Here is a 25461-nt window from a genome sequence, read left to right on the forward strand (position 1 = left end):
ATGATAGCTAATGTTGCTAATGTTAGCAAAGATGCTAACAACAACATGGGATCGAGCCATGATAGCTAATGTTGCTAATGTTAACAAAGATGCTAACAACAACACAGGATCGAGCCATGATAGCTAATGTTGCTAATGTTAACAAACATGCTAACAACAACACGGGATCGAGCCATGAAAGCTAATGTTGCTAATGTTAGCAAACATGCTAACAACAACACAGGATCGAGCCATGGTAGCTAATGTTGCTAATATTAACAAAGATGCTAACAACAACACGGGATTGAGCCATGGTAGCTAATGTTGCTAATGTTAGCAAAGATGCTAACAACAACACGGGATCGAGCCATGAAAGCCAATGTTGCTAATGTTAGCAAAGATGCTAACAACAACACAGGATCAAGCCATGATAGCTAATGTTGCTAATGTTAGCAAAGATGCTAACAACAACATGGGATCGAGCCATGATAGCTAATGTTGCTAATGTTAACAAACATGCTAACAACAACACGGGATCGAGCCATGAAAGCTAATGTTGCTAATGTTAGCAAACATGCTAACAACAACACAGGATCGAGCCATGGTAGCTAATGTTGCTAATATTAACAAAGATGCTAACAACAACACGGGATGGAGCCATGGTAGCTAATGTTGCTAATATTAACAAAGATGCTAACAACAACACAGGATCAAGCCATGATAGCTAATGTTGCTAATGTTAGCAAAGATGCTAACAACAACACAGGATCAAGCCATGATAGCTAATGTTGCTAATGTTAGCAAAGATGCTAACAACAACACAGGATCAAGCCATGATAGCTAATGTTGCTAATGTTAGCAAAGATGCTAACAACAACACAGGATCAAGCCATGATAGCTAATGTTGCTAATGTTAGCAAAGATGCTAACAACAACATGGGATCGAGCCATGATAGCTAATGTTGCTAATGTTAGCAAAGATGCTAACAACAACACGGGATGGAGCCATGGTAGCTAATGTTGCTAATGTTAACAAAGACGCTAACAACAACACAGGATCGATCCATGGTAGCTAATGTTGCTAATGTTAACAAAGATGCTAACAACAACACAGGATCAAGCCATGGTAGCTAATGTTGCTAATATTAACAAAGATGCTAACAACAACACAGGATCAAGCCATGCTAACTAATGTTGCTAATGTTAGCAAAGACGCTAACAACAACACGGGATCGAGCCATGGTAGCTAATGTTGCTAATATTAACAAAGATGCTAACAACAACACAGGATCAAGCCATGCTAACTAATGTTGCTAATGTTAGCAAAGACGCTAACAACAACACGGGATCGATCCATGGTAGCTAATGTTGCTAATGTTAACAAAGATGCTAACAACAACACAGGATCAAGCCATGCTAACTAATGTTGCTAATGTTAGCAAAGACGCTAACAACAACACGGGATCGAGCCATGGTAGCTAATGTTGCTAATATTAACAAAGATGCTAACAACAACACGGGATGGAGCCATGGTAGCTAATGTTGCTAATGTTAACAAAGACGCTAACAACAACACAGGATCGATCCATGGTTCTACCGCTCTGTTCGGCTGCTTCAGGACAGTTTTCTTCTTCGGCTGCTCAGATAAACGCTGAAAAGTGCTCCTAAACTTTGAGACAGTCCTGTTTGTTAACAATATTAATCCAGTGTAGAAATCTGCGCTGGAATTGGCAAAGTTGAGGTTAAATTAACAAACTTTAGGAGCTGAAGAGGAAAATATGATGGGTTCAGGTGACCTCAGTAAATTTGACAACTGTATTCTATATGTGTTGATGCATTCAAATGCCACATAAAAATGGGAAAATGTAGGTTTTGATGAGACACTTTAATAGATACAGTGTGAATCTGTGTTTATATTTGAGGGAAATACAATAGATGTGACAGAGATGTGACGAAGACCACTTATAGTTTAACCCATTAAAGCCTGAAAACACAATTATAGCCAGAATTTTCTCACTTTTTGGAACTGAAATGTTTATTTCACTTTCTACTGAAATCCAAAAAATCCAAATTTCCATAAAATTTTACATATATACATACATTTTCTATCTCATTTGATACATTAGGTGTTTTTGGTCACTGATAATCCACTTGAGGGCATTTTTATCATTGATCAGATTGTATTCAGAAGCTTTTTTATTAATTTATTGATCATATTGATTAGATATAGGTATCATAAAAGCATGTATCAAATATGATTCAACAGGCTTTAAGGGGTTAAATACTTGAATTTTTGAAGGTGTAGTCATGATACATATGTGTACATATGTGGTTTTCAGAATCCTTGGTCCAACCTAATCTTGGGGCTGATGTTTTGAAATATTGTAGGGGACGCCATTGAGCCGTTAGGCCACACCCCCTAATAAAAACTATATGGCTGGTACGAGTCACCAACAAGGGTCATGCATATGAAATCTGGTGATTGTACGATGCTGCTAAAGCAATGAAAACACAACTTCCTGTTTTTTGCCGGTTGAGGTGTCGCCATGGCAACAGGGTTAGAGGCGGGATTGGCACAAGGCCCAACGTGTTAGGATTGTTCCAGAACAACTTTGAAGAAGATCAATGTAAAGATAACTTTTAAGTTTCCAGTTTTAGGCACTCTGTGTGAACCGTAGCCTCAGGGTTCCCCTCTCTTCAATCCTACTCCTCTTTTTTTTTTTTTTTTTTTTTTTTTTTTTTTTAAATGAAAGTTTAAAATGTTTTTGTGCAGTTTAGGGAGTCATCAAGAGTTTGCTACAATCTTGAAGAATGAGATTTTAATCTGTTCCAGGTGATGTTACCTGCAGATTGTGAGTCCTGCCACCCCTAACATCCACTCTGATGTAAAGCCTCTCTCTCTCTCTCCATGGTCAGTAGTTGTCGAACGCCCAGTGGCCTCTGTATTTATTCATGGACTCTCTGAAAGTTTAATATCTCGGCTCCATTAATCTGAGGGCCTGTTTTTAAAAGCACCGATGAAACATTCATCCCTCTCTCTGAAATATTAATGCGTGCTGAATCACAGGATGGAGGAGGAGACAAACATCACGTTTGTTCTGCTGTAAACCTTCAGAAGCTCTGAACAACAAACTCATTACTGACACAACAGTGTCAGCATGTTTACCAGCCGTCAACAACAAACAAACTAACTAAAACACTTCTGGTTATTGATTTTCTACTGCTGAGTGATGACTACATAGAAATACACTCTATGGACAAAAGTACACACTTCAGACGTTCCACTCAGACAGGTGTGTAAAATCATCACCTATAGTCTCCATTCTCAAACATCTGTGATCCTAAATGTTCTGAAGAGCTCACAGACTTAACCATGATTCTGTGATGATGACACCTTTGCAGTAAGACGATTGGTGAAATTTCATCCCTGCTGGATATTCTACAGTCAGATATTATTAGAAAGTGGAAGAGTTTAGGAACAACAGCCCTGCAGCAGAAGACCGGGTAAGATCACAGAGCGGGTCAGCGACTGCAGCTGGAGCTTCATGAATGTGTTTCCATGGCAACAGCTGCATGCAAGCCTCACATCACCAAGTCAGACGGCAAGAGTCAGATGGAGTGGAGTAAAGCACGCCGACCCTGGACTGTGGAGTGACCAATCACGACTCCCTCATGGTCCAACATCAGACGCTGACCTCATAAATGCTCTACAGCAGTGATACTCAACCCGAGGCTCTTTTGTGATGATTTGTGGATCTTTCACATCTTAATTTGAAACATTATTTCCAGAGAAAACCTTAAAAAGGAAAAATTTACCTCAGAAATTATCCATTGCAAGTCACATTAATCAGTTTGTTTCCCACTCTTACACAGCAGGCTTTAAACTTAATTTTCAAGCTTAATTTTCGTCTGTATATTTCCATTGCCTTTATTTGCAATGATTTGTTACTTTAATTCCATCATTACTGCTTTTAGCTCATTTTTGACACTTTTATCCTGCTTTTTGCAAGTTCTTTGCCTTTTGTTTTTGCTACTTTTCGCCCATTAAACTGCCTTTTGCTATTAAATGCCACTAATTTCCAATTTGCCACTCTTTGATGCTTTTTGACCATTTTCCCACCTTTTTTTTTTAAATTTTTGCCCATTTTAGTCACTTTTAACTCATTTTTTTGCCACGGTTTTGCTACTTTTTGATCATTTTTGCCACTTTCTTCACCTTTTTAGCCACTTTTCTCCCAGTGTTTGCCAATTTAAGCCAAAATTTTCACATTTTTTGTCACTTTTCTCCCATTTTTGACACTTTTATCCTGCTTTTTGCAATTTTTTTGCCTTTTGTTTTTGCTACTTTTCACCCATTTAAGCTGCCTTTTGCAATTAAATGCTTCTTTTGCTCATTTTTTCCTCCTTTTTTCTTATGTTTGCCCATTTTAGTCACTTTTCACTCAGTTTTTGCCACTTATGGATCATTTTCGCCACCTACAACTCATTTTTTAACACTTCTCACCCATTTTTGCCACTTTCTTCACCTTTTTAGCCACTTTTCTCCCAGTGTTTGCCACTTTAAGCCAATTTTTTCCCTTCTTTTTGTCACTTTTCTCCCCTTTTTAACACTTTCATCCTGCTTTTGCATTTTTTTGCCACTTCTCGCCCACTTTAGCTGCCTTTTGCAATTAAATGCAACTTTTTGCCCATTTTTCCCACCTTCTTTCTGATTGTTTTCCCCCATTTCAGTCACTTTTCACTCAAAAACGGAATTTTTTTTTTTTTTTTTCTTTTTTAAAATTTTCGGTCAAGAACAGAAAAACAGAATGACGAGAGTTTCTCCTGTTTTTTCAGTCTGGTTTCAACCAGGAAATGGATCTGCCAGAAAATGCACTGACCGTCCACACATTTAAAACAGAAGAAAAAATCATACGGAAAATCTTTGTTTTTGTTTTTTAACAATAATTTTAAAGTTAAACCCAGATTTTTGATCCCAACCACTCCACCTTTGTTATCATTATTACTCTGAATGTGTTTCTGCTGGGGCAGGCTGGACTGGTGGTGGTTTCCGGGCCAGTGTTTGCTGAATTGAACTGAACTGAGAGAAAAAGAGAGAGAGGAGCAGGAGAGAGATAGGGGGGTCTGGGCGGGGCTTTAGAAGTAAGAGGCTCCGCCCCCTGGCTGCACGGTGATCTTCATTGAAGGCTGAGCCGGTCTCAGAGACAGACCTCCCCTCTGAACGCACCGAGAAGTTTCTGCTCCACTCTTTGTTCGGACTTGTGGACCAGGCAGGCTCGGCTCGGCTCGGCTTGACTCGGCTCGGTTCGGCTCGGTTCGTCCAGCAGGATCGGAGAGAGACCCGCAGAAAGTTTGCGGGTCCAGAGTCCCGCTGTTCTGCAGCTCAGAATGAAAGTTTGGGGCTCCTCTGTGATCAGGATGAGGACGGACCCGGTCCCGGAGTGATGGATGAGTGCCAGAATGAGACTGACGTGGATTATCGACGCTTATTGATTAATCGACTAGAGTGACTTTTTGTTTACATGCCCCCCGTCTCTGGTTCCGGTGCTGTGCTCTAACAGAAGGCTCGCGGATGTTCGGCGGGTCCTCTTGTCGCGCGCAGCCGCACATGGAGCGCACCGCACGCGCTCTGCTGCTGCTGCTGCTCGGCCTCGTGCTCCCGGTGAGCTGCTCCGTCACCGATGACCGGCTCATCTCTGACCGCTACGCCGTCTACTGGAACAGCTCCAACCCCAGGTAAGAGCCGGGCCAGGTGAGGGAGGGTCTGTGGGGGAGAGTGGGGTCAGCTGGAACAAAGGTGGAGTCTCAGACGGTCTTTAAAGTTTAATTTATGACCCAGATTCCGAGTTTAAGGACAAAAAGTGACTGGAGGAGCAGAGAGGACAAAGAAAAGAGGAGGAAGATGCTGAGAAGAGAATGTAAACACTGTAAAAAGTGCTCTGTTGTCTCAGCTCTGTGACAGTTGCATTATTGACTTTGAGCTTTTTAGCAAGGCTTTTCAAAATAAACACAGGATGCATGACAGGATTAACACTCAGTGAAGGAAGCACCGGTCATAATTATGCTCTTTATATTTCCCCATTGACTCCAGTGAGCCTGACAAGCAGCAAAAAGACTTAAATCACCAGCAGGAATCTCCCCTCATCCCTGAGAGTGCAATGGTTTCTAATCATTAGGAAAGCTTGAAATTATTTGTGTGAATGCAAATAGAAAGAATATATAAACAACACTTGAAAACAAGAAAAAGTTGAGCAATGTGCTGCACATTAAAACAACTAAACTAAGTGAAAATTAAGAAGCAACATGACAGCAAAACCTCTGCACTATCTGCAGAACTTGTAAGGAACACTTAGATTTATTTGTCTGCAAAATTTAGCACCGGAAAAATGTGCAACAATTTGCATGCAAAATTAAGCATTATTAGTCATTAAAGCTTTTTAGGATTTGTGAACAAAAGCAGAAAAATGTGCAAAAATTTGCATGCATAATTTAGCATCATTAGTCAGTGAAACATTCTAGTATTTTTTTTGAGCAAAAGCAGAAAAATGTGCAATAATTTGCATGCATAATTTAGCATTATTAGTCAGTGAAACATTCTAGTATTTTTTTTGAGCAAAAGCAGAAAAATGTGCAATAATTCGCATGCAAAATTTAACATAGTGAAACATTCTAGTATTTTTTTGAGCAAAAGCAGAAAAATGTGCAATAATCTGCATGCAAAATTTCAAAAATGTTAAATGTGTTATTAGTCAGCAGGACATGGCGTTATTCGAAGGGAAAGCTGCTATTTGGAAGCTAAATTTAGTCTCATATTCTTGCAAAACTTTGTCTGCTTTTTGAGGGAAAACTAGGTTTTATTTTATTTTTTTAGAACAGGGTATTATTGAGGGAAAACCTGCAGTTTTTATTAAATTTAGTCCTATTTTCTAGCAAAACTTGGTATTGCATGCCAGAAAAACTTTAAAAATATTTGAAAGCAAAACTCAGAGGGAGCCTGGTAGGCAGAACTTATCAGTTAGTAGAGCGGCCTTATTTGCAGGAACCAACGAGAATGACATTTTGTCTTTTTGTTGCCACTGCAAACCCAGAAGTGTGGTCAAAAACCAAACTGATTTGTGCAGCTCGTTCAGTCATTAATATAAGTTGAGACAACGTAGCATTTTTAACAGTGCATTCAGATTTTCAGATGGATAAAAAAACAGTGATCCTGAGAAGATGCTGATTTTCTTATTTCAGGACAAAACTGAGCGACTGAAGCAGAGACGGAGATGTTTGTTCACCTAAAGGGATAAAATCAGGGAAAAGGAGCGTGATGGAGTAGAAACTGAAAGAGGGAAGTTTACAGTTTATACAAAACATTTAAATTTAAGGAGAGTGAGAGCTACGGCCTCTCAGCCCTCCGTGAGGTATCCCACCACTGTACAGTGGAAGTACAGTGGAGGATCCAGGCTTTTGACCTTGATCTATGACCTCCAAAATCTGATCCGGTTATCCTTCAGCCTGAGTGGACATTTGTGCAAAGTTTGAAGGAAATCCCTGAAAGAGCTCAGGAGATCTCACTACACAGGATTATCCCGTACATACTGTACGCACGGGCGTATGGAGGGACGGGCGCCCTGAAAACACGACCGGCCCTGGCCCTCGCCGCCATGGCGATGTGAATAACATAAAAAAAAATGTAGTGAGCACACTGTGACCGTAATAAGGAGACTGTAAATGAGAATATGAAGGAGAAAAAAGAAAACTAGTGTCAGAGCCAAATCCAGATTTTCAAAATAAAACAGAAAAAAGCTTTAATTCTTGATTTTTTAATCTAAAGACACATAAACTACAGAAACACGCACACGCTCAGTTAGAGCAGAGAGAGAGGCTCCTTCAGGGTCTCTGTGTTTAAAATTATTATGACAGATGAAAGAGAATAGAAAATGCTTCGACCGCTTTTATGGTGGCCCTAAAGTGAAACTGCAGAAGTGTTTCACATGGTGTAAAAAAAGAACACTAAAATTAAATATATCATGAGACAAGGATTAAAGTATCCTAGACTTATGACACATATTTACTTTGTCTTTACATTTGTAGATTTCACTTTTTGCATTTTTTAAATGTTTTACTGCTTTCTGACAAATTTTATATTTAAAAAAAAATACTTTTTCACCTTTGATTTTTTTGTGCCTTGTGAAATATTTTAATTACATTCCAGTAAATATTTTTGCATTTTGTAAAATTTAATAGAGCTTTGTGAAATAATGTAGCATTTTATCAAACATTTTTTTTGCGTTTAGATTTTTTTGTGAAATGCTTTCCATTCAGTAGAATTAATTTTTCGGACCTTTGCATTTTATGAACATTAATTTTTGTTTTGTGAAACATTTGTGGAGTGTTTCTGCAGTTTTTGAACATTTTTGAATCATGTGTAATTTTTTTTTTTTTTTGCAATTTTTTTTTTTTTTTGCATTGAGTGACATTTTTGTTTTTCAATAAATATTTTATTATTTTACTGATGATATTGTGCAAGGTGTATTTCTCTCAAATCTTATGATTTTTAAAAAAAATTAGTTTATGCATTTATTTATGCATTGAACATTCAGGGCCACCATAACTTTTGCATTTTAAAGCAGAAATGTAAAACATTTAAAACAGGGTTCTCTCTGTGGTCAGATGAAATGGAGGCTGGAGCATCTCTGGCCTCGCTCACACTCTCAGTCTCACACACGTTACTCAAAAAAATACAAAATTATAAAATATGTACGTCAAATGAACCGGTGGGACCACCATCAGACAGATCAGACTGCATCCTTGTATTTTATTAAATGTTTATTGATGTCTTTATTTTTTAAAAATTGTTTTGTGTTGGATTCAAGCCAAAATCACATGATTATCGATACGAATAAATGTTTTGATTGATTTATCATGAGAGGGAGGGATTGAGCCCTCAGCACTGACGGTGTATCTGTAAACTAAATCTCTGATAGGATGTGAGCACATCTATGTGAACGTTTAACTCACTGATCCATCAGCTCATCAGAAACAGATTCATCAATAATAATTCACATGGAGCTGGATCAGAATCTGTTTTATTATTAAAGGTACATTTACAAGAATAAGGATTTTTTTCTTTGCGTTTTACTGTGAATCAAGAGCTTAAATGTCAAATAAAGTTGGAAATGGCTGTTAAATCATCCGTTCCTTTACTGTTAATGAACTTGAATATAAAATAATAAATAATAAAGAACATAAATGATGTTAAATATAGCTAAATGTGCAAACTGTCATATAAGGGCTGTGCAGTGTGCAGGATTGATGTTTAGTGCAGAAAAAAACCCTAAAAGAGCTCAAACACGAACAGACTGCAAGAATACAAAAACTCAGAGAATGATCTGGCTTTGGCTCTAAAAAAGAAACCTCGCTAACAGCAGCAGCGTCTGAGCTTTAATCACAGCGTTCCTTCTGACCCCGCCGTCCCCTACAGCCCGCCTCCTGCTGTCACCTCTGACCCCAGCTGTCAATCACTTTGGCTGTTTCTTCTTCTGTGGTTTTCATCTGATGTTTCTGCGCAGCCTGCAGCAGGCAGCGTAGGGTTAACAGCTCAGTGTTCTGCTCTCTGATTGGTCAGCTGCTGCCTGAGCTGTCCAATAAGAGCCAGCGATGTTGTCAAAGTGTGTAAAAGAGTTTTTTCAGCGAGGATCACAAACTCAAGAGTTGATTTAAAGTTAGAACAGAAATGAGGATCAGTGTTCGAGTGTGATCCTGTTCTTTACGCTGCGCTGTGGGAAATCTGGTTTCACTCTCTGTAGTCGTACTCATGCAGTAACTCTGCAGCTCTCATCTATTTTTACTGCACTTTTCTTTATGGTTTTATTTCTGCAGTGTTTTATAGTAAGGCTGCAGTTTTCATGTAGTATTGCAGTCTTTATTTCTGTAGTATTCTAGCAGTATTCCTGCAGTACTCTCGTTGTATTACTGTTGCTTTCTTGTTGTATACAGTTGTAATATTTATTCTGTATTTTGTAGTTTTCCTGCAGCATTTTTGTGTTGTATTGTTTTATTTCTACGTTTTTTTTAGTGTGTTACTGCCGTTTTCTTGACCTGTATGGAGGTTTTATTTCTGCAGTACATTGGTGCTGTGTTCTTGTGGGAAACTGTTGCATTCTTGAAGTTTCTTATAATATGTTGTTCAATTTCTGCAGCATTTTGCAGTACTCTCATGGTGTTACTTCAGTATTTTTTGATATGTTAAATTTCTGCACTATTCTTGTAGTATCATTTGCAGAATATTGTTGCCGCATCATTCAGGTGGTATTACCACCGTATTCTTTTGCTTATTTTTGCGTTATTTTTTGCAGCTTTGCACACAACTACTGTGGTGTACTTGTCATACTACGTAGTTTTATTTCAGTTTCTTACATTAAATTCTTGTTGTAATCTTGTTGTATTACTGCAGTATTCTGGTGATGTAAAGTTGTCTTTTTGCTCTGTTTTTCATTGTACTACTGCGGTGTTCTTCTGATACTTCCTAGTTTTATTTCTGCAGAATTCTTGGAGCAGTACTGTGGTGGTCTTTCAGTATGCTATTGCCTTATTTCTTCAGTATTCCTTAACTTTTGCTGCAGTATTCTTTTGGTGAATGGTTTTGATTTTTACAGTAATCTTGGAGTATTACTGCAGTATTGATGGAGTATGTTGTGTTATCTGTTATTACTGCAGTGATCTTCTGGTCTATTTTGGTTTAGCTATGCTGTGTTCTTGTAGTGTTACTGCAGTTTTCATGTTTTCACTGTTTCATTGTTTTATTTCAGTAATATTTTGTTCCAGTCTTCTTTTAGAAAGCTGTTTAATTTCTGCAGCATTCCTGTAGTTTTACTGTGGTGTATTCTTGTTCAGTGCTCTTGTGGTACTACTTCAGTATTTTCTGGTATAATGTCACTGTAATATTCTGGTAGTAGCAGTATAACTACAGATTCCTTGTGTGTATATTGGTGTTTTTATGCAGTTTTTTCCAGTGTTACTGCAGTTTAGTGTCGTTACTGTTATTGGTTGCAGTATTTTGAAAGTTACTGCAGTATTACTATGGTGTTATTTTGCAGTATTCAAGCAGTTTACTGCAGTTTCTTATTGTACATTGTCATTGAATTTCTGCAGTGTTTCTTGAGTATTACTGCAGTATTTTGTGGCATATTTTTCTGTAATTTTTGATAAGTTCTTGTATCACTACAGCCCTGTTCTTGCAGTTCTACTGCAGTAATTCTGCAGTATGTTTTTGATTCGTTGTGGTAGTTCTGCAGTTTTTTTGTGCATTGTTGGCGTCTGTCTGCGCCGCTCTTGAAATATTACTGCGGTGTTCTTGGTGTACATTGTGGTTTTATTTCTGCAGGTTTTTTGAGTAGTACTGCAGTATTTGTTGGCATATTTTTTTCTAATTTTTACTGAGTTCTTGTATCATTACTGCGGTGTTCTTACAGTTTATTTTTCTTGCATTTCTGCAGTATTCTTGCAGTTCTACTGCAGTAATTCTGCAGTATGTTTTTGATTTGTTGCAGTAGCACTGCAGTGTTTTTGTGCATTGTTGGTTTCTGTCTGCGCTGCTCTTGAAGTATTACTGTGGTGCTCTTGTGGCACATCATGGTTGAATTTCTGCTAGGGCTGGGCCATTTATCGCAAATGAGATTAAATCGCAAAATGGCCTGTTGCAATTTTCAAATCGCAGACATTCAATGTTTCCTTGACCTGAAATGTGTCAAAATACAAGTTTAATACAGTTTTTTACAGCAGAGATTTTATGGTCGACACATTAGACATACATTCAAATGACTGTTTTTGGAATAGTTCACAAAAATCCTACCTTTCCTCTTCATGTATAATATTTTAAATGAGAAAAAACAAAAATGTATCCCCCTACAGTATTGCAATTGATGTCAAATTTGTTATATAAGCCAAAACTGCAATAAGATATTTTTCAAATCATTCATACCTAGTTTTATTTATCTAACATTGTGGTGGTTATAATATAGAATGGTTTATTGCTTGTGTTTGCTGAACAATCCATAAGATGAACAACCTAAAAATAATCGCATATTAAATTGCAATAGCAATTTTGGGGGGAAAAAAAATCGCAATTAGATCATTTTCGTAAATGGTTAAGCCCCAACTACTGCAGCATATTGTGGCATACTTTTTCTAATTTGAGTTCTTGTATCATTGCAGCGCTGTTCTTGCAGTTTAGTTTTCTTGCATTTCTGCAGTATTCTTGCAGTTCTACTGCAGTAATTCTGCAGTATGTTTTTGATTTGTTGCAGTAGTTCTGCAGTTTTTTGTATGCATTGTTGGTGTCTTTGCGCTGCTCTTGAAGTATTACTGCAGTATTACTGTGGAGTTATTTTTGCAGTTTTCTAGCAGTTTACTGCAGTTTCTTGTTGTACACTGTGGGGTTTTTTTCTTCAGGGTTTCTTGAGCAGTACTGCAGTATTTTCTGGCATATTTTTTTTCTAATTTTTTCTGAGTTTTTGTATCATTACAGCGCTGTTCTTGCAGTTCTACCGCAGTGATTCTGCAGTATGTTTTTGATTTGTTGGTTTCCTTCTGCACTGCTCTTGGAGTATTACTGTGGTGTTCTTGGTGTACATTGTGGTTTTATTTCTGCAGGTTTTTTGAGTATTACTGCAGTATTTTGTGGCATATTTTTCTCTAATTTTTGCTGAGTTCTTGTATCATTACAGTGTTGTACTTGCAGTTTATTTTTCTTGCATTTCTGCAGTATTCTTGCAGTTCTACTGTAGTAGTTCCTTAGTATGTTTTTGAATTGTAGCAGTAGCACTGCAGTTGTTTTGTGCATTGTTGGTGTCTTTCTGCGCTCCTCTTGAATATTACTGTGGTGTTCTTGTGGTACACTGTGATTTTATTTCTGCAGATTTCTTGTTGCATATTGTATAGTATCCCTGTATTATCACTGCTGTATTCTTGCTTTAATTTGGCCTATTTTGGCACTTTTTGTACTTCTGTCAGTGGCTTTTGTTCTTCTATGGTGTAATGTCAGTAGAGGTGGGAATCTTTAGGCACCTCACAATTTGATTACGATTCATAGGGCTACGGTTCGATTCCTAATCATTATTGATGCATTTTGCTCCTCTTTTATTATTATTATTATTTTTTTCACACTTCTGTTGTTCTCAGTGTGTCAAACATAATGAAAATATAACATTTGTATTTAGATAGAGATAAACTAAATGTCCACTCTCCTGTAATGGGAAATGTGTGTAAACTGGAAATTTACAATTGCCTTGAACCAAAGGTAGCAGCATCCTTTCCTCGTCTGAAATTACAAACATAAAAATGTCCTTTTTCACAGACGAGCGGTTAGTGGTAATTCAAATCTGCGTGTCAGAGTTCCTCTTTCTTGTTCCTGCTATTCCACAGTATGAATATCTAAATTATTAACGATTATTGGACATTTATAAATCAATTCAGAATCTTCCACCTCCACATCACGATGCATCTAAGAATCAGTTTTTTTCTCCCACCTCTAAGTATCAGTGTAGTATTATTAAATCCATCTCTCTGCATTCTTGCACTGTTTTCACCAGTTCTTTGTTACACAAAACAAGAATTTAAACGCTGACATGGTTCTGGTAAACTCGAGCAGTTTTAAAACTCTGATGTCCTGATTGCACATAAAATAATACCAATGCACCTCTACATTTGACTCAGCGCTCTTTGTCCTTTGGTTAAAATTCAACAGTAAATTTAGTTTTAATTTTAAAAACTTTGTATACTCTTAAACATAACAATAAGGTTTCCTCATTCTAAAATGGATTATAACCATAATGCTGCAGTTGTGGTAGTACTTCTACAGCCTTCTTGTTTGTATTTTCTACTTTTCTGAAGTGTTCTGAGAGGACCTGCTGTATTTATGTATTTATTCTTATATTATATTGTCATTGAGTTGCTGCAATGTTCTTGTTGAGTCTTGTTGTTTCTTTTCTGCAGCTTTGCCATAGCTTTCTGTAGTGTTGTTGTAGTTTACCATTGTTTTATTTCTGTAGCTTTAAGGTAGTATTTCTGCAGTTTTCTTGTTGTATTATTGTTTTATTCTTGCAGTATTCCTGATGTCCAGGTTGTATTATTACTACAGCAGTAATTTATGATTCTTGTAGGGTTGTCAAAATTGATGCGTTACTGCGGATTAATCCATCATCGTGATTAATCTGATTAAAAATTTTAACGCAATTAACCCATCTACAGCGCATAATGACACAAAATCCCTGAAACGTCTCTGGCAACGCATTTGGCAGTTCATGTGCAGATGTTTCTAATGTGAATGGGGTGTTCATGTGTTCATGTTTGTGATCAGTTATTTAGCGTGCATGCAGAAAAGGACGGCTTTGCCACAAACTCAGTGAGAACAGTCAGACTGCAGAGTTTGAATGTCAGAGTTTTCATGGATCATGGTGTCTGCAGGCCGCTGCGAGCTCCTCTCAGCTCTCTGAGTGTCGTCACTGTTATTGGAGCCATGTCGGAGTACTTTCAGCACTTCTGTTATTCCTGAATCCTCTCTCTATGTGTCCGCGTGTTTGACTCTGGGCTCACGTTTGTGTCAGGCTGCTGGATCATGGAAAAATAACAATAATCCCAACTGATACTGAGATCACTTTTAGAACTGCCGACGGGTAAAATTTACCCAAGGCTGTTCTTTAACTGTATCTTTCTTGATGTGTTTACAGTTTTAAAGACTGTCAGTCTTTGACTTTCCCTACAAGTTTGTTTTAGAGCACCTGGTGTCATAAACGAGATCTTTGCCGAAACCCAAATTTTGTTCATGGACATTTATATCTAGAACCACCATGCAGGTCAAATCTACCCCATAAGAAAGCCCTGATTTTCCCACTTTATTTTATAAATAGATGCCGCAATGGAAATACTATCTCTCATTTGCAGCTATGCCTTTATCAGTGCTGTGTATGAAAATCAAGGCACTTTAATGACAGGTAAACTTGACCCGTAGGCTGTTTTAGGTATATAGAGATCCATGGTGGTTCTAGTGTTAAAGAAATCAACTCTGAGTGAATTTGACAATTAAATGCATTTATTGTGTTGCAGCCACGACTGTATAAGAAATCATTTTTGGTCGCTCCAGGTTTGACTCCTGAAACCAGAGTGGTTTCACATGACAGAGGTGGTCTTTGTGGACCTTCAGCATCTCTCAGCATCCCCATAGTTACCTCCGCCAAGGAGGTTATGTGATCGGCAGGGTTTGTTCATTTGTTTGTTTGTTAGCAACATAACTCAAAAAGTTGTGGACGGATTTTGATGAAATTTTCAGGAAATGTCAGAAATGTCACAAGGAAAAACTGATTAGATTTTGGGAGTGATCTGGATCACTGTCTTGATCCAGGAATTTTTTAAAGGATCCTTCACTATTGGGAGATAGGGCTAATGGCGGAGGTCTGTGCTGTTACCACTTTACACCAGGAGATGGCGGACATGAGTAACTTCAATCCAAACAGCATTTTGGGAGTTTATAGAATTTGAAAGACACATGCCTGGTCGAGGAGACGGGTTGGAGCATAACAGAGAGAAAGACAGCAAACTGTAGCGAGAATACCCACAATGCTGGGAGGAATAGAGGAACATTCACCCTCTGCCATGACTTCCAGTCGTCCGGTGAGACCATGGGTGAGACTGCCAGTGCGTCTGTTGGCACCGGCAGGCAATGCTTCCACCATGACAGGCCACACGTAGTGAAGCCAGTGCTTTGCACTTTTGGGGAGTGATCCAGGAATTTTTTTAAAAGATTCTTCACTATTAGGAGATAGGGCTAATGGTGGAGGTCTGCGCTCTCTGAGTGCTTTTCTAGTTCACTTTAGATCAGTTGGCTTTATCGGCTCAGAAAATGTAATCAGTTTCTTTACCAAAGCAGTTTAAGATTTATAATCATATTATCAACGAAATTTGGTCTCAGAAATCTGGGTTTGACTTCACAGTTATGGTTAACAAAGGTGGAAATTCTTTATTTAAAATGTGTCCTGTTCCTGGCTCTTCTTTGGTCACAGCAGCTCACTGATGGGCTGCAACATTCGCACGCTGTAGACCTTCACCCTGCAGACATAGAAGCTTCTGTTCAGTCTTCATCCTGGTGAATTCTCTCTGTTTTCTGGTACAAAGTGGATTCAACCTTTTCAAAATGAAGATGCCAGAGACCGGGGATCCCCACTGTACCTGAAGGTGGTTGAACACAGCTACGCACATTCAAGAATAGTCATGTGGAGACAAGGCCGTGCATAAAGGGGGATAAATGGGAGAGCTTTCTGGCACCCAGCCAAACTGGGGGACCCATGGAGGTCAGCAGAGGCAACGCTGAGCTTAAGTGGCAAGAATTAGTTCAGAAGTGGCAAAAACAATCAACAGTCAGAAAAAAAGTGGTGGAAAGAGTTTCAAACTGACAGAAATAGGTGTTAAATAGAAAAAATGTGTTAAAATTGATAGGAAAAAAATACTGACGAAATGGGGTTAAAATTTGACAAAATTGTTGTAAAGTGGCAACAGTGTAATTAAAAAAACATTCTTAGTTTTTTAGGGAATCTGGAGACTCCCTCTCAGTATCTCGCGACCCCCAAAGGGGTCCCGACCCCAAGGTTGAGAACCACTGATTTAAAGGACAGGTGGTTAGAGGGTGTTTCCACCTCCTGTTGCCTGCATCGCCCTCTCTCGATGGCGAGGTTATACTTTCTCTTTCCAACTACCCAGAGAACACGTGGCTCTTTCTGAGCTTCACTTAAATAAAACTGAGAGCTGTTTGGTGGTAATGGAAGAGCATTACTGCTGTAGAAAAGGATAGCCACATACACACTTCTACTAATTTTGTTGGGCATTTAAGACAAAGTGCGGGAGTTTGCCTGCAGTTTTTGATGATTTAAAGTTATACTGGGTGGTGGTGCAGTGGTTTGCACTGCTGCCTCTCAGCAAATCCCAGTGGGACCGGGCCTTCCTGTGTGGAGTTTGCGTGTTCTTCCCTTGCATGCATGGGCTTCCTCTTCCTCCTTCAGTCCAGAAACATGCTTGTTAGGTTAGTTGGTGGCTCTAAATTGCCCGTAGGTGTGAGTGTGAATGGTAGTCAGCTCTGTCACCAGTCCAGGGTGGAGCATGAACGGAATAAGTGCTGGCTAAAATGTAAGGATATAGAATAAATAAAATAAATGCGTGTAAAGGCATGTAGGCCTGCAACTGTAAATCTCTGTTATCTTGTTTTCAGTGAAACTGAAACTATAATTCAGTGTTACTCAACCCTATTCAACCAAAGAGCCAAACTGCTGAAAAAATGCCTTTGCAAGAGTCACAATCTGAGTGGTGAAAAGTGGCAAAAACAGCTTGAAGTAGCAATAAAAATAAGTTGAAGGTGGCAAAAATGGTCAAAATGCAGCAAAAATGGGTGAAAGTTGGGAGAAAAGTGGAAGAGTGGTCAGAAAGTAGCAAAAATGGGTGAGAAGTGCCAAAAAAATGAGTTACATGTGGCAAAAAATGGTCCAAAAGTGGCAAAAAAATGAGTGAAAAGTGACTAAAATGGACGTAAAGCAGTCAAGAGTGTCAAAAATGGGCAAAAAAGAGGAAACAAGCAGTACTTAATGACAAAAGTGGGTTAAATGGGCAAAATGTGGCAAAAAATGGTGAAAAAAGGCAAAAAAAGTGGCAAAAAGAAGAGGCAAAAATTTAGGAAAAAGGAAACAAGTGGTATTTAATGGCAAAAGGTAGCCTATTTTGACAAAAAGTGGCAAAAAAATGGTAAAAAAGGGGGAAATGGGATAAGAGTGGCAAAAAAGGGAAAAAGTGGCAAAAAAAAAAGTTGCAGAAATGGGCAAAAAAATAGGAAAAAGGGATATTTAATGGCAAAAGGCAGTTTAAATGGTCAAAAAGTTGCAAAAAAAAAAATGGTGAAAAGGGGCAAAAATGGGATAAAAGTGGAAAAAATAGGGAAAAGGTGGCAAAAAGAGGTTGCAAAATGGCCAAAAAAAGGAAAAAAAGGGGTGTTTAATGGCAAAAGACAGCTTGAATGAGTGGAAAGTGGTAAAAATGGCAAAAAGTTTCCCTTTTTAAGGTTTTCTGGGGAATAATATTCAAATGAGACATAAAAGAGCCACAAATCATCACAAAAGAGCCACACGTTGAGCATCACTGCTCTCATTGCCCAGTGTTAGTATGCAGGTGTGAGTTTGGGCTGTTTTTGTATGTCATCTCTAGAATAAACCACCAAACCTGCGTCCGTGACTCCAGGCGTAGCTGGTATGTTGCTGGAGTTTCGTCTGCCTGCGTGAAAGGCTGTGAGAGCGTGTAACATGAACACACGCTGAGTTAGAGAGCCGAGCTTGTTTGCACTGAATGATTTTTCCTCTTCAGTCCCATAAATCAGACTATTGTGATGTGTTTACTGCTAAGGCTCATGTTGTGATAATGATAAAATTGGGATTTATTGTGCAGCTGCAGTGAAAATATAAGCTAATCGTTAAAACATTCAGAGCTGATTAAAAACGGCTGCAGGGCTTTCTGCCCCCTTAAATGACCCCGACCAGTGCCTGCTGTCAGCTGTGGAGCGAGGAGTGTCCTATCATGTAATGAAGGTTTTTTTGGTGCTTTTCTGAACTAAAGTTAGCCTAAGGTTGTCAAAATAATCAATACTTTCCCCCATCCTATGTTCTAAAAGTATTCAGTCGGATATTGTGTTTTTGAGCACCACTCATACAGAGATAAGCATTAAAGCATCAACAGACATGATGCTAAACACGTAGCATGAAGTTTAAAGCTGAACTTTTTTTTATCCTCAGTCCTCAAACGTGTGTGTTTCCTGAGGCCCAAAGTTTAGACCTGAGGTACAGCTTTATTTTATCCTGTGGTAGATAATGTGTGTTTTCTGACATTTTATGGTGAACCAGTTAGTAGAGATGCTCTGATGCAGCGATTAGCTGATCTGTTTTCAGGGTCAAACGCGAGAGAAAACGTAGGCGTGGTTGTACGGTCACATGAGAGGAAGTGGTGAAAAGATGCAGAGATGTGACGGTCAAAGTCCTGCCCGCCTGCCTCTAGAATCCTCAGTCGCTTTAGTTAACAGCTACGTGCTATTATATCTTATTATGTTAGATTTTCAGTTCTAAACGTGCGCAGTCCTCGTCTACTGTATTGAATGATGTAGCGACTTCGCCCTGGCAACACGGCGGCGACGCTGACGTCCAGCCAGCCAATCTCCCGTCGCATCTACATGTCCGTGCTCAGTGATACGTGAATTTGGATCATAAATCGATTCATTAAAATAAATGTAACGTCATCCCTGTGCTTGTTAAGCCGAAAACTCGCTAATTTTTTCTTACCTGGAGGACTTGCCTCTGTTAACGTGGCGGCGACTCACGGAGAAAACAACGAAGAAGACGTTCAGTTCAAGTGACTTCTGGTATTAGAAGGCGAGATATGGCGGCGATTCTCTGACTTCCGGTATGAAGTGGAGGTCCTCGACTGCATCCAGGTACTCTTGGAAAAAGCAGTGAAAAGAGGTTAAAATGTGGCTAAACTTGGTAAAAGCGGAAATGACTGAAAATAGTGCAAAAAAAAAATGAAAAGGGGTTAAAAAGCGGCAAAAATAGAAGAAAAGTGGCAAAAATGGATAAAAGAGTGGCACAAAGAGGTTAAACATGCAGGAAAAGTGGTTCTGAGGGGTTAAAATCTTGCAAAAACTGGGTTTAAGAGGCAAACAGGGGTGTGCTGGTGAGCCAAAGACAATTTTCCACCTCAGTGGTCAATAAAGTATGAGTTAAAAATGAGTTAACACGTACTAAATCACACTGAAGCAGTGGTTCTTAACAGGCCTAGCCTCGAGACCCACCAGTTTCTTCTTTGACTGCGTTATAGATAATAGGGATAGATCTCACTGTAATGACTAAAAATGCCCTGTGTTTTGAAAGAAAATAAAAATACTACCACAATAACATTTCAATCAGACCAAAATATTTATTTAATTTTTGTCTATTTGGACATCTGGTCCCCAGAGTTTCTGTGGGGATGAAATCTGGCCTTTGTGTGAATGTAACACAACTGTCAAACAGAGGGATGAAGAATATCTGATGATGATGATAAAACAAACTGTTGGAATAATTAAACCTCCTAAGATGTCCACATATGAGGACATGACATTTTGGCTTCTCTACATTAGAGTAATCATTTTGGTGTTACAATTGATGAGATAGTTGTACAAAATAATGTCCAAAACTATGTATTTGCTTGAAATGCTGGGTTAATTTTCTGTTTGGATATTTTAGGGAATTTACTTGGGAGTTGGAAATGATTAAGTTTTGTTTTTCATGGAATTTTAGAGGATATTGTATATTTCTGAGAGGTTTTCTTTTCAAATTTTCAGGGGATTGTGGGAAATTCATCACCAAACTTTGGGGGAACTGGATTGGGAATTTGGATTTTGGGATTGTCCTTTGAAATTTTCAGTTTTTTTTTTAATGTTTTCATCATTTTTATGGAACTTTGGAGAATGTTTTTGAACATTTCTAGAATTTAAAAATTTAAGGAGGAATTTGCTTACAATTTTTCATGAATGTGTATGGAATTTTAGGGAGAAAATATTACTGGAATTTTAAGGCTTTATGAGGAAGTTTCACTGAAAGATTTGAGGACTTTTTCAAAGAAATATTGGGGTTCTTTTCATGGGATATTTTTAAAATATGTTTAAGAATTTTCAGAGAATTTTCAGTTACTTTTTAATTTATTTTATGGAATTTGTTTGGGTTTTGGAAAGGAAAATTTCCAAGAAATTCCTGTTCAACGAGAAGGCTGATGTATTAACTTATCAGACAGTTCTTATCCCAAAGAAGTGGGAGAAACTTAAGATGGTGTCCTAACAAAGGCTCAGGTCTGAGGAGGTTAAGAACAGTGATTTAAGGTGCTGACGTCTGTGCTCTGTACTGTTAACATTATTTAATAATGAGTCAACATTCAGACAAATGTAAATGTAGCTGCGTGAGCCAAAGGCTCGTTCTGATTGGCTCCCTGTGCTGATGATCTTTGGTGAGTTGTTAAGAGCTCTGAGCATTCTGAATGACAGTGAAGCATCAGTGTATGTATGGCTTTAGCTGGTAGACAGCAGGGTGTTTTTAGTGTTGTAGAGTGTTTCACACACTGAAGAAGTGTGTGTTGGTGTGTTTATCATGTGTGTGTCAGTGCGTCGTAGGGTCACACTGAAGGACAGCAGACGTACACACTGAGTGTGACCTAAAAACCTGCGGGCCGTCCGTCTGTGTGAGAGTGAGACGGAGGGATCGATGTGGCTCACAGCAGGACGTCAGTCTGACTGATTTATCACATCCACTCATAACTAGGGCTGGGCAATTCATCCCACATGACATTAAATCACAATATATCCTGCTGCAATGTTCAGAGGGGGCAATATTTCTTTAACCTGAAATCTGTGACAAAATACCAGTTTAAATATTTTTTTTTGCAGCAGGGTATTTTTGTGACCTCCTGGATGAGTCGTCGTTGCACTCTTGGAGTCATTTTGGTTGGCCGACCGCTCCTGGGAAGGTTCACCACTGTTCACAGTTTTCTCCATTTGTGGATAATGGCTCTGACTTTGGTTTACGTGAGTCCCAAAGCCTTGGAAATGTCTTTGTAACCTTTTTCAGACTGATAGATTTCAGTCACTTTGTTTCTCATTTCTTTGGATGGTGGTGTGATGCGTTTCTTTCTGGGCTCTCGTAGCTTACTTCACTTTGTCTGACAGCTTCTATTTCAGTGATTTCTTCTTTCAGCTAATCTGGCGGTAATCAGGCCTGGGTGTGGCCAGTGAAACTGAACTCAGCTTTCCAAGAACTGTGGTTAAAAACAGTTAACTCATGATTTAACAAGGGGGTCTGCATTTTTCCCCCCTTTATAAATAAACCATCATTTAGAAACTGACTTTTTTATTTACTTGGGTTGTCTTTGTGAGACATTAAAATTGGTGTGATGACCCGAAATATTTAAGTGTGATGAATATGCAAAAAAGTCAGGAATCAGAAACGGGTAAATGCTTTTTTATGGCACTGTAAATCAGCTGTAAATATCTGCTCATATTTGCAGTAAAAATTGGCCTAAATTAACTAAATTGTACAAAAGCATTGGCAGTATTTTAACTATTGAGGTTTCCATAATTTTCCACTCTCTGAGCAAATCTCCATCAAACTAGTGTCAAAAATGTCACGATCCTCTTACATGTGCATGAATACTCAGGTTGGGTAAGTGGGTGGAGCTGGAGAGGAGTGAGGATTTCCCTCGCTCCTCTTCAGTTACTCCAACCTGTTAAAAATGATACCAGTGTTTTTATGCAGTCTGGACCAGGGGTGTCAAACTCAATCACAGCAGGGGCCGGATTCTGGATTCAGGTCTAACCTGAGGGCCTAACAGGGTCAACATTCAACCACAACTGTCACCCTTGTTACCAGTAATAAAATATAAAAAAAACACCCAGCACTGATGATAAACCATTTGGAAATTCAAAAAAAGTTAAAATGATAAGTTTAAAGGCTCAAATCTGACATAAAAATTCCAATTTATTAGTTCAAAAGATCAGAAGATGATATTAAAGATAGAAAAATAATGTTTTTAAAGAGCAAATATATGAGGAGAAAGTTGAAATCATGAGTTTAAAAGTCAAAATATGACTTAAAATTTAAAATTGGAAATCTAATAGATAAAAATGTGACATAAAGTCCAAATTCTGAGTTGGAAAGGTCAAAGCATGAAATAAAAAGTCAAAATCATAAGTTTGAGTCGTAATATTGAGATGCAGAATTGAAAATATGAAATAAAACACAAATTAATTTCTTTCCCCACATTCTTGACTTTTTATGAAATCTTTCTTACTCTTTACAGATTAACAAGGATATTTTAAATCATCAAGGTTAAGTTTACATTTTTATACTGGAGGAAATCTGCAGAGCTCATACTGGTGGGCCAGTTAGAATACAAATATGATATGATCTGGTGGACCCCGGGCCTTGAGTTTGACACCCGTGATTTAGACTGTGCAAGAGTTTGTCTGCTGTTTGCATCCCAAACAGCACCAAACAGCACAGAGACTAGGAATCAATCCCCTGACCAGCCTCTGTATAGAGATGCCTACTCTGCCCACTGAGCCAAACTGGCGCCCGTTAATCAACACATCCTAAAAATTCAGCAGCAAACCCCACATTTCTGTTTTCTCTCTGAAGAAATGTTAATAAGAAGATCAGTTCTAAGTCAGATCCACAGACCAAACGTCACACTTTCATTAGGAGCTGCAGCATTCATGCAGAAGTCTTCAGAATAAAATGTCTGTCTGAAAGAAAAGATCTGACATAGCACATATTTATTTGTTTTTCAGGGATATTTTCCTGCTTGTAAAACCCGATTTTTGATTTATTTTTTTACTGAAGTGTTTGATAAATGCTCCTCCTATCGTGACTTTCCCGTCAAGGTCATAGCAGATTAATGTTGTGTCTGAACTGGAGCGTTTGTGAGTCTTGTTGTGGTCGCTGTGATTCCTGCCGTGGACGTTCGGACTCCTCGTCCTCCAGCCCTCAGATATTTAACACTTTCGGATTTATTTCTCTGCTCGCTGCTCGAGGAGTGACGACGGACTCTCAGCAGAAAACTGTTTACATCATATCTGACACTTCTGATATTCTATATGATCCCATCGTCAATTTAACCAAAGATTCGTCCTATTTTGTATTATTATCCCTTTTTGAGCACTGGCAATACTCACACTGCCAAGGTCTGAATTTATCGCTATAAATAAAAAAAAAAAAAATCACTTTATGCGAATAAGGACAGCTCCTTCACCCAGCATGTTTTTGTTTTAAATGCTGAAACTGAAGCGTAGCTCTAAATATTTCTGTGTTTTGATGGAGATATAGGTTAGGAAATTTATAGTTTATATTGATAAAATTCACACTTATTAAAGAAAAATAGATGCCAGACAGTAAAAAGACAGTAAAATTCTTATCGATCACTAGATAACCAGTCTAAAATGTTCAGGCTTAAAGGGAATTTTCATTATATTATTCGATACCAAGGCAGCAAAAATACAAGTCCCAGACACCTGATATTAGGAGATCATTTTGTTTTTAATGATCACAAATTGCAGTTTTCCTCATAAAAACAGCCTTTATTGCAAAAATATGCTGGCAACTAGGGCTGAACTATTAGCAAAAGTAATCTAAGTGTGGTTTTTCCAATATTGTGATTTAAAATGTTATTATTATTGGGTTCCTTATTTATTTTTCAACCTACATTTATTCAGGAACACTCGTCATAAAGTTAACCATTTTAATGCTAAATGGATCTACAGATCAACTTGTCAGAGGAGGCTCTGCTATAAAGATGCTCCCTGGGTTAGTCAGCAGCATGCTTTGACTTTCCAGGGAGTGCATGGCTAGAAACCCCCATCTGCACATTTATAGGTACATTAGGCACATTTATTACAAGGTGTATTAAAAACAATGAAATTAATCCATATGAATCTGAATGTGATGGAGCAACAAGCTTTATGCTGTAAAGGAGGAGGCTGGGGTGGAGGAGGTGAAGCTTTATGCTATAAAGGAGGAGGCTGGGGTGGAGGAGGTGAAGCTTTACGCTATAAAGGAGGAGGCTGGGGTGGAGGAGGGGAAGCTTTATGCTATAAAGGAGGAGGCTGGGGTGGAGGAGGTGAAGCTTTATGCTATAAAGGAGGAGGCTGGGGTGGAGGAGGTGAAGCTTTATGCTATAAAGGAGGAGGCTGGGGTGGAGGAGGGGAAGCTTTATGCTATAAAGGAGGAGGCTGGGGTGGAGGAGGTGAAGCTTTATGCTATAAAGGAGGAGGCTGGGGTGGAGGAGGTGAAGCTTTATGCTATAAAGGAGGAGGCTGGGGTGGAGGAGGGGAAGCTTTATGCTATAAAGGAGGAAGCTGGGGTGGAGGAGGGGAAGCTTTATGCTATAAAGGAGAAGGCTGGGGTGGAGGAGGTGAAGGTTTAGTCTGATCTTTGTGACACCCCAATCATTTCAGGATTTGAAACACGTGGCGTTTAAAGGTAAAGGTCAGCTGTGATAATCTGTTTACAGAAATGCTGCTAATGTTTTTAGAGAGTTTAATCCGCGATACAGGTTTGGATCATTAAATTGAAAATCTGCACTCAACTTTTCCTGAAAATGACTTCACAACAAGTCTTCATGACTTGAGGAGCTCCTCTCTTAATGCAACAACAGCAGTGTCACCATCCCTCTCCTTTGACCCTGTCTAGATCAGGGGTCGTCAGCAACGTTTGTACAAGGGCCAGCTTTTCCCTAACCATGTTCTTATCTACAAGGCTGTTCTTGGTCTTCTTCCTCCCTCTATCCTGACCTACATCAGTCAGAAGAGCACAGGAGCTTATAATCTTCATTCCCAGGATCTCTACCTGCTGTTTGTCCCAAAGGTCACAACTGAACCTGGAAAAAGGCATTTGA

At 38.7% G+C, this 25461-nt stretch overlaps 1 protein-coding gene across 1 annotated transcript in view; it reads left to right on the top strand.

Moving 5' to 3' along the window:
- The first annotated feature begins 5196 nt into the window (after nucleotides 1-5196).
- LOC121512630 (ephrin-A2-like) overlaps nucleotides 5197-25461 on the top strand; it is a 172576-nt gene continuing 152311 nt past the window's right edge. Inside the window, exon 1 of the mRNA XM_041791992.1 lies at nucleotides 5197-5715. Within this exon, the coding sequence (XP_041647926.1) occupies nucleotides 5552-5715 (164 nt within the window). The 5' untranslated portion in view covers nucleotides 5197-5551. The remainder of the gene's footprint in view (nucleotides 5716-25461) is intronic.

Source organism: Cheilinus undulatus, linkage group 7 (genome assembly GCF_018320785.1).
Source record: "Cheilinus undulatus linkage group 7, ASM1832078v1, whole genome shotgun sequence".
Classification (NCBI taxonomy): Eukaryota; Metazoa; Chordata; class Actinopteri; order Labriformes; family Labridae; genus Cheilinus; species Cheilinus undulatus.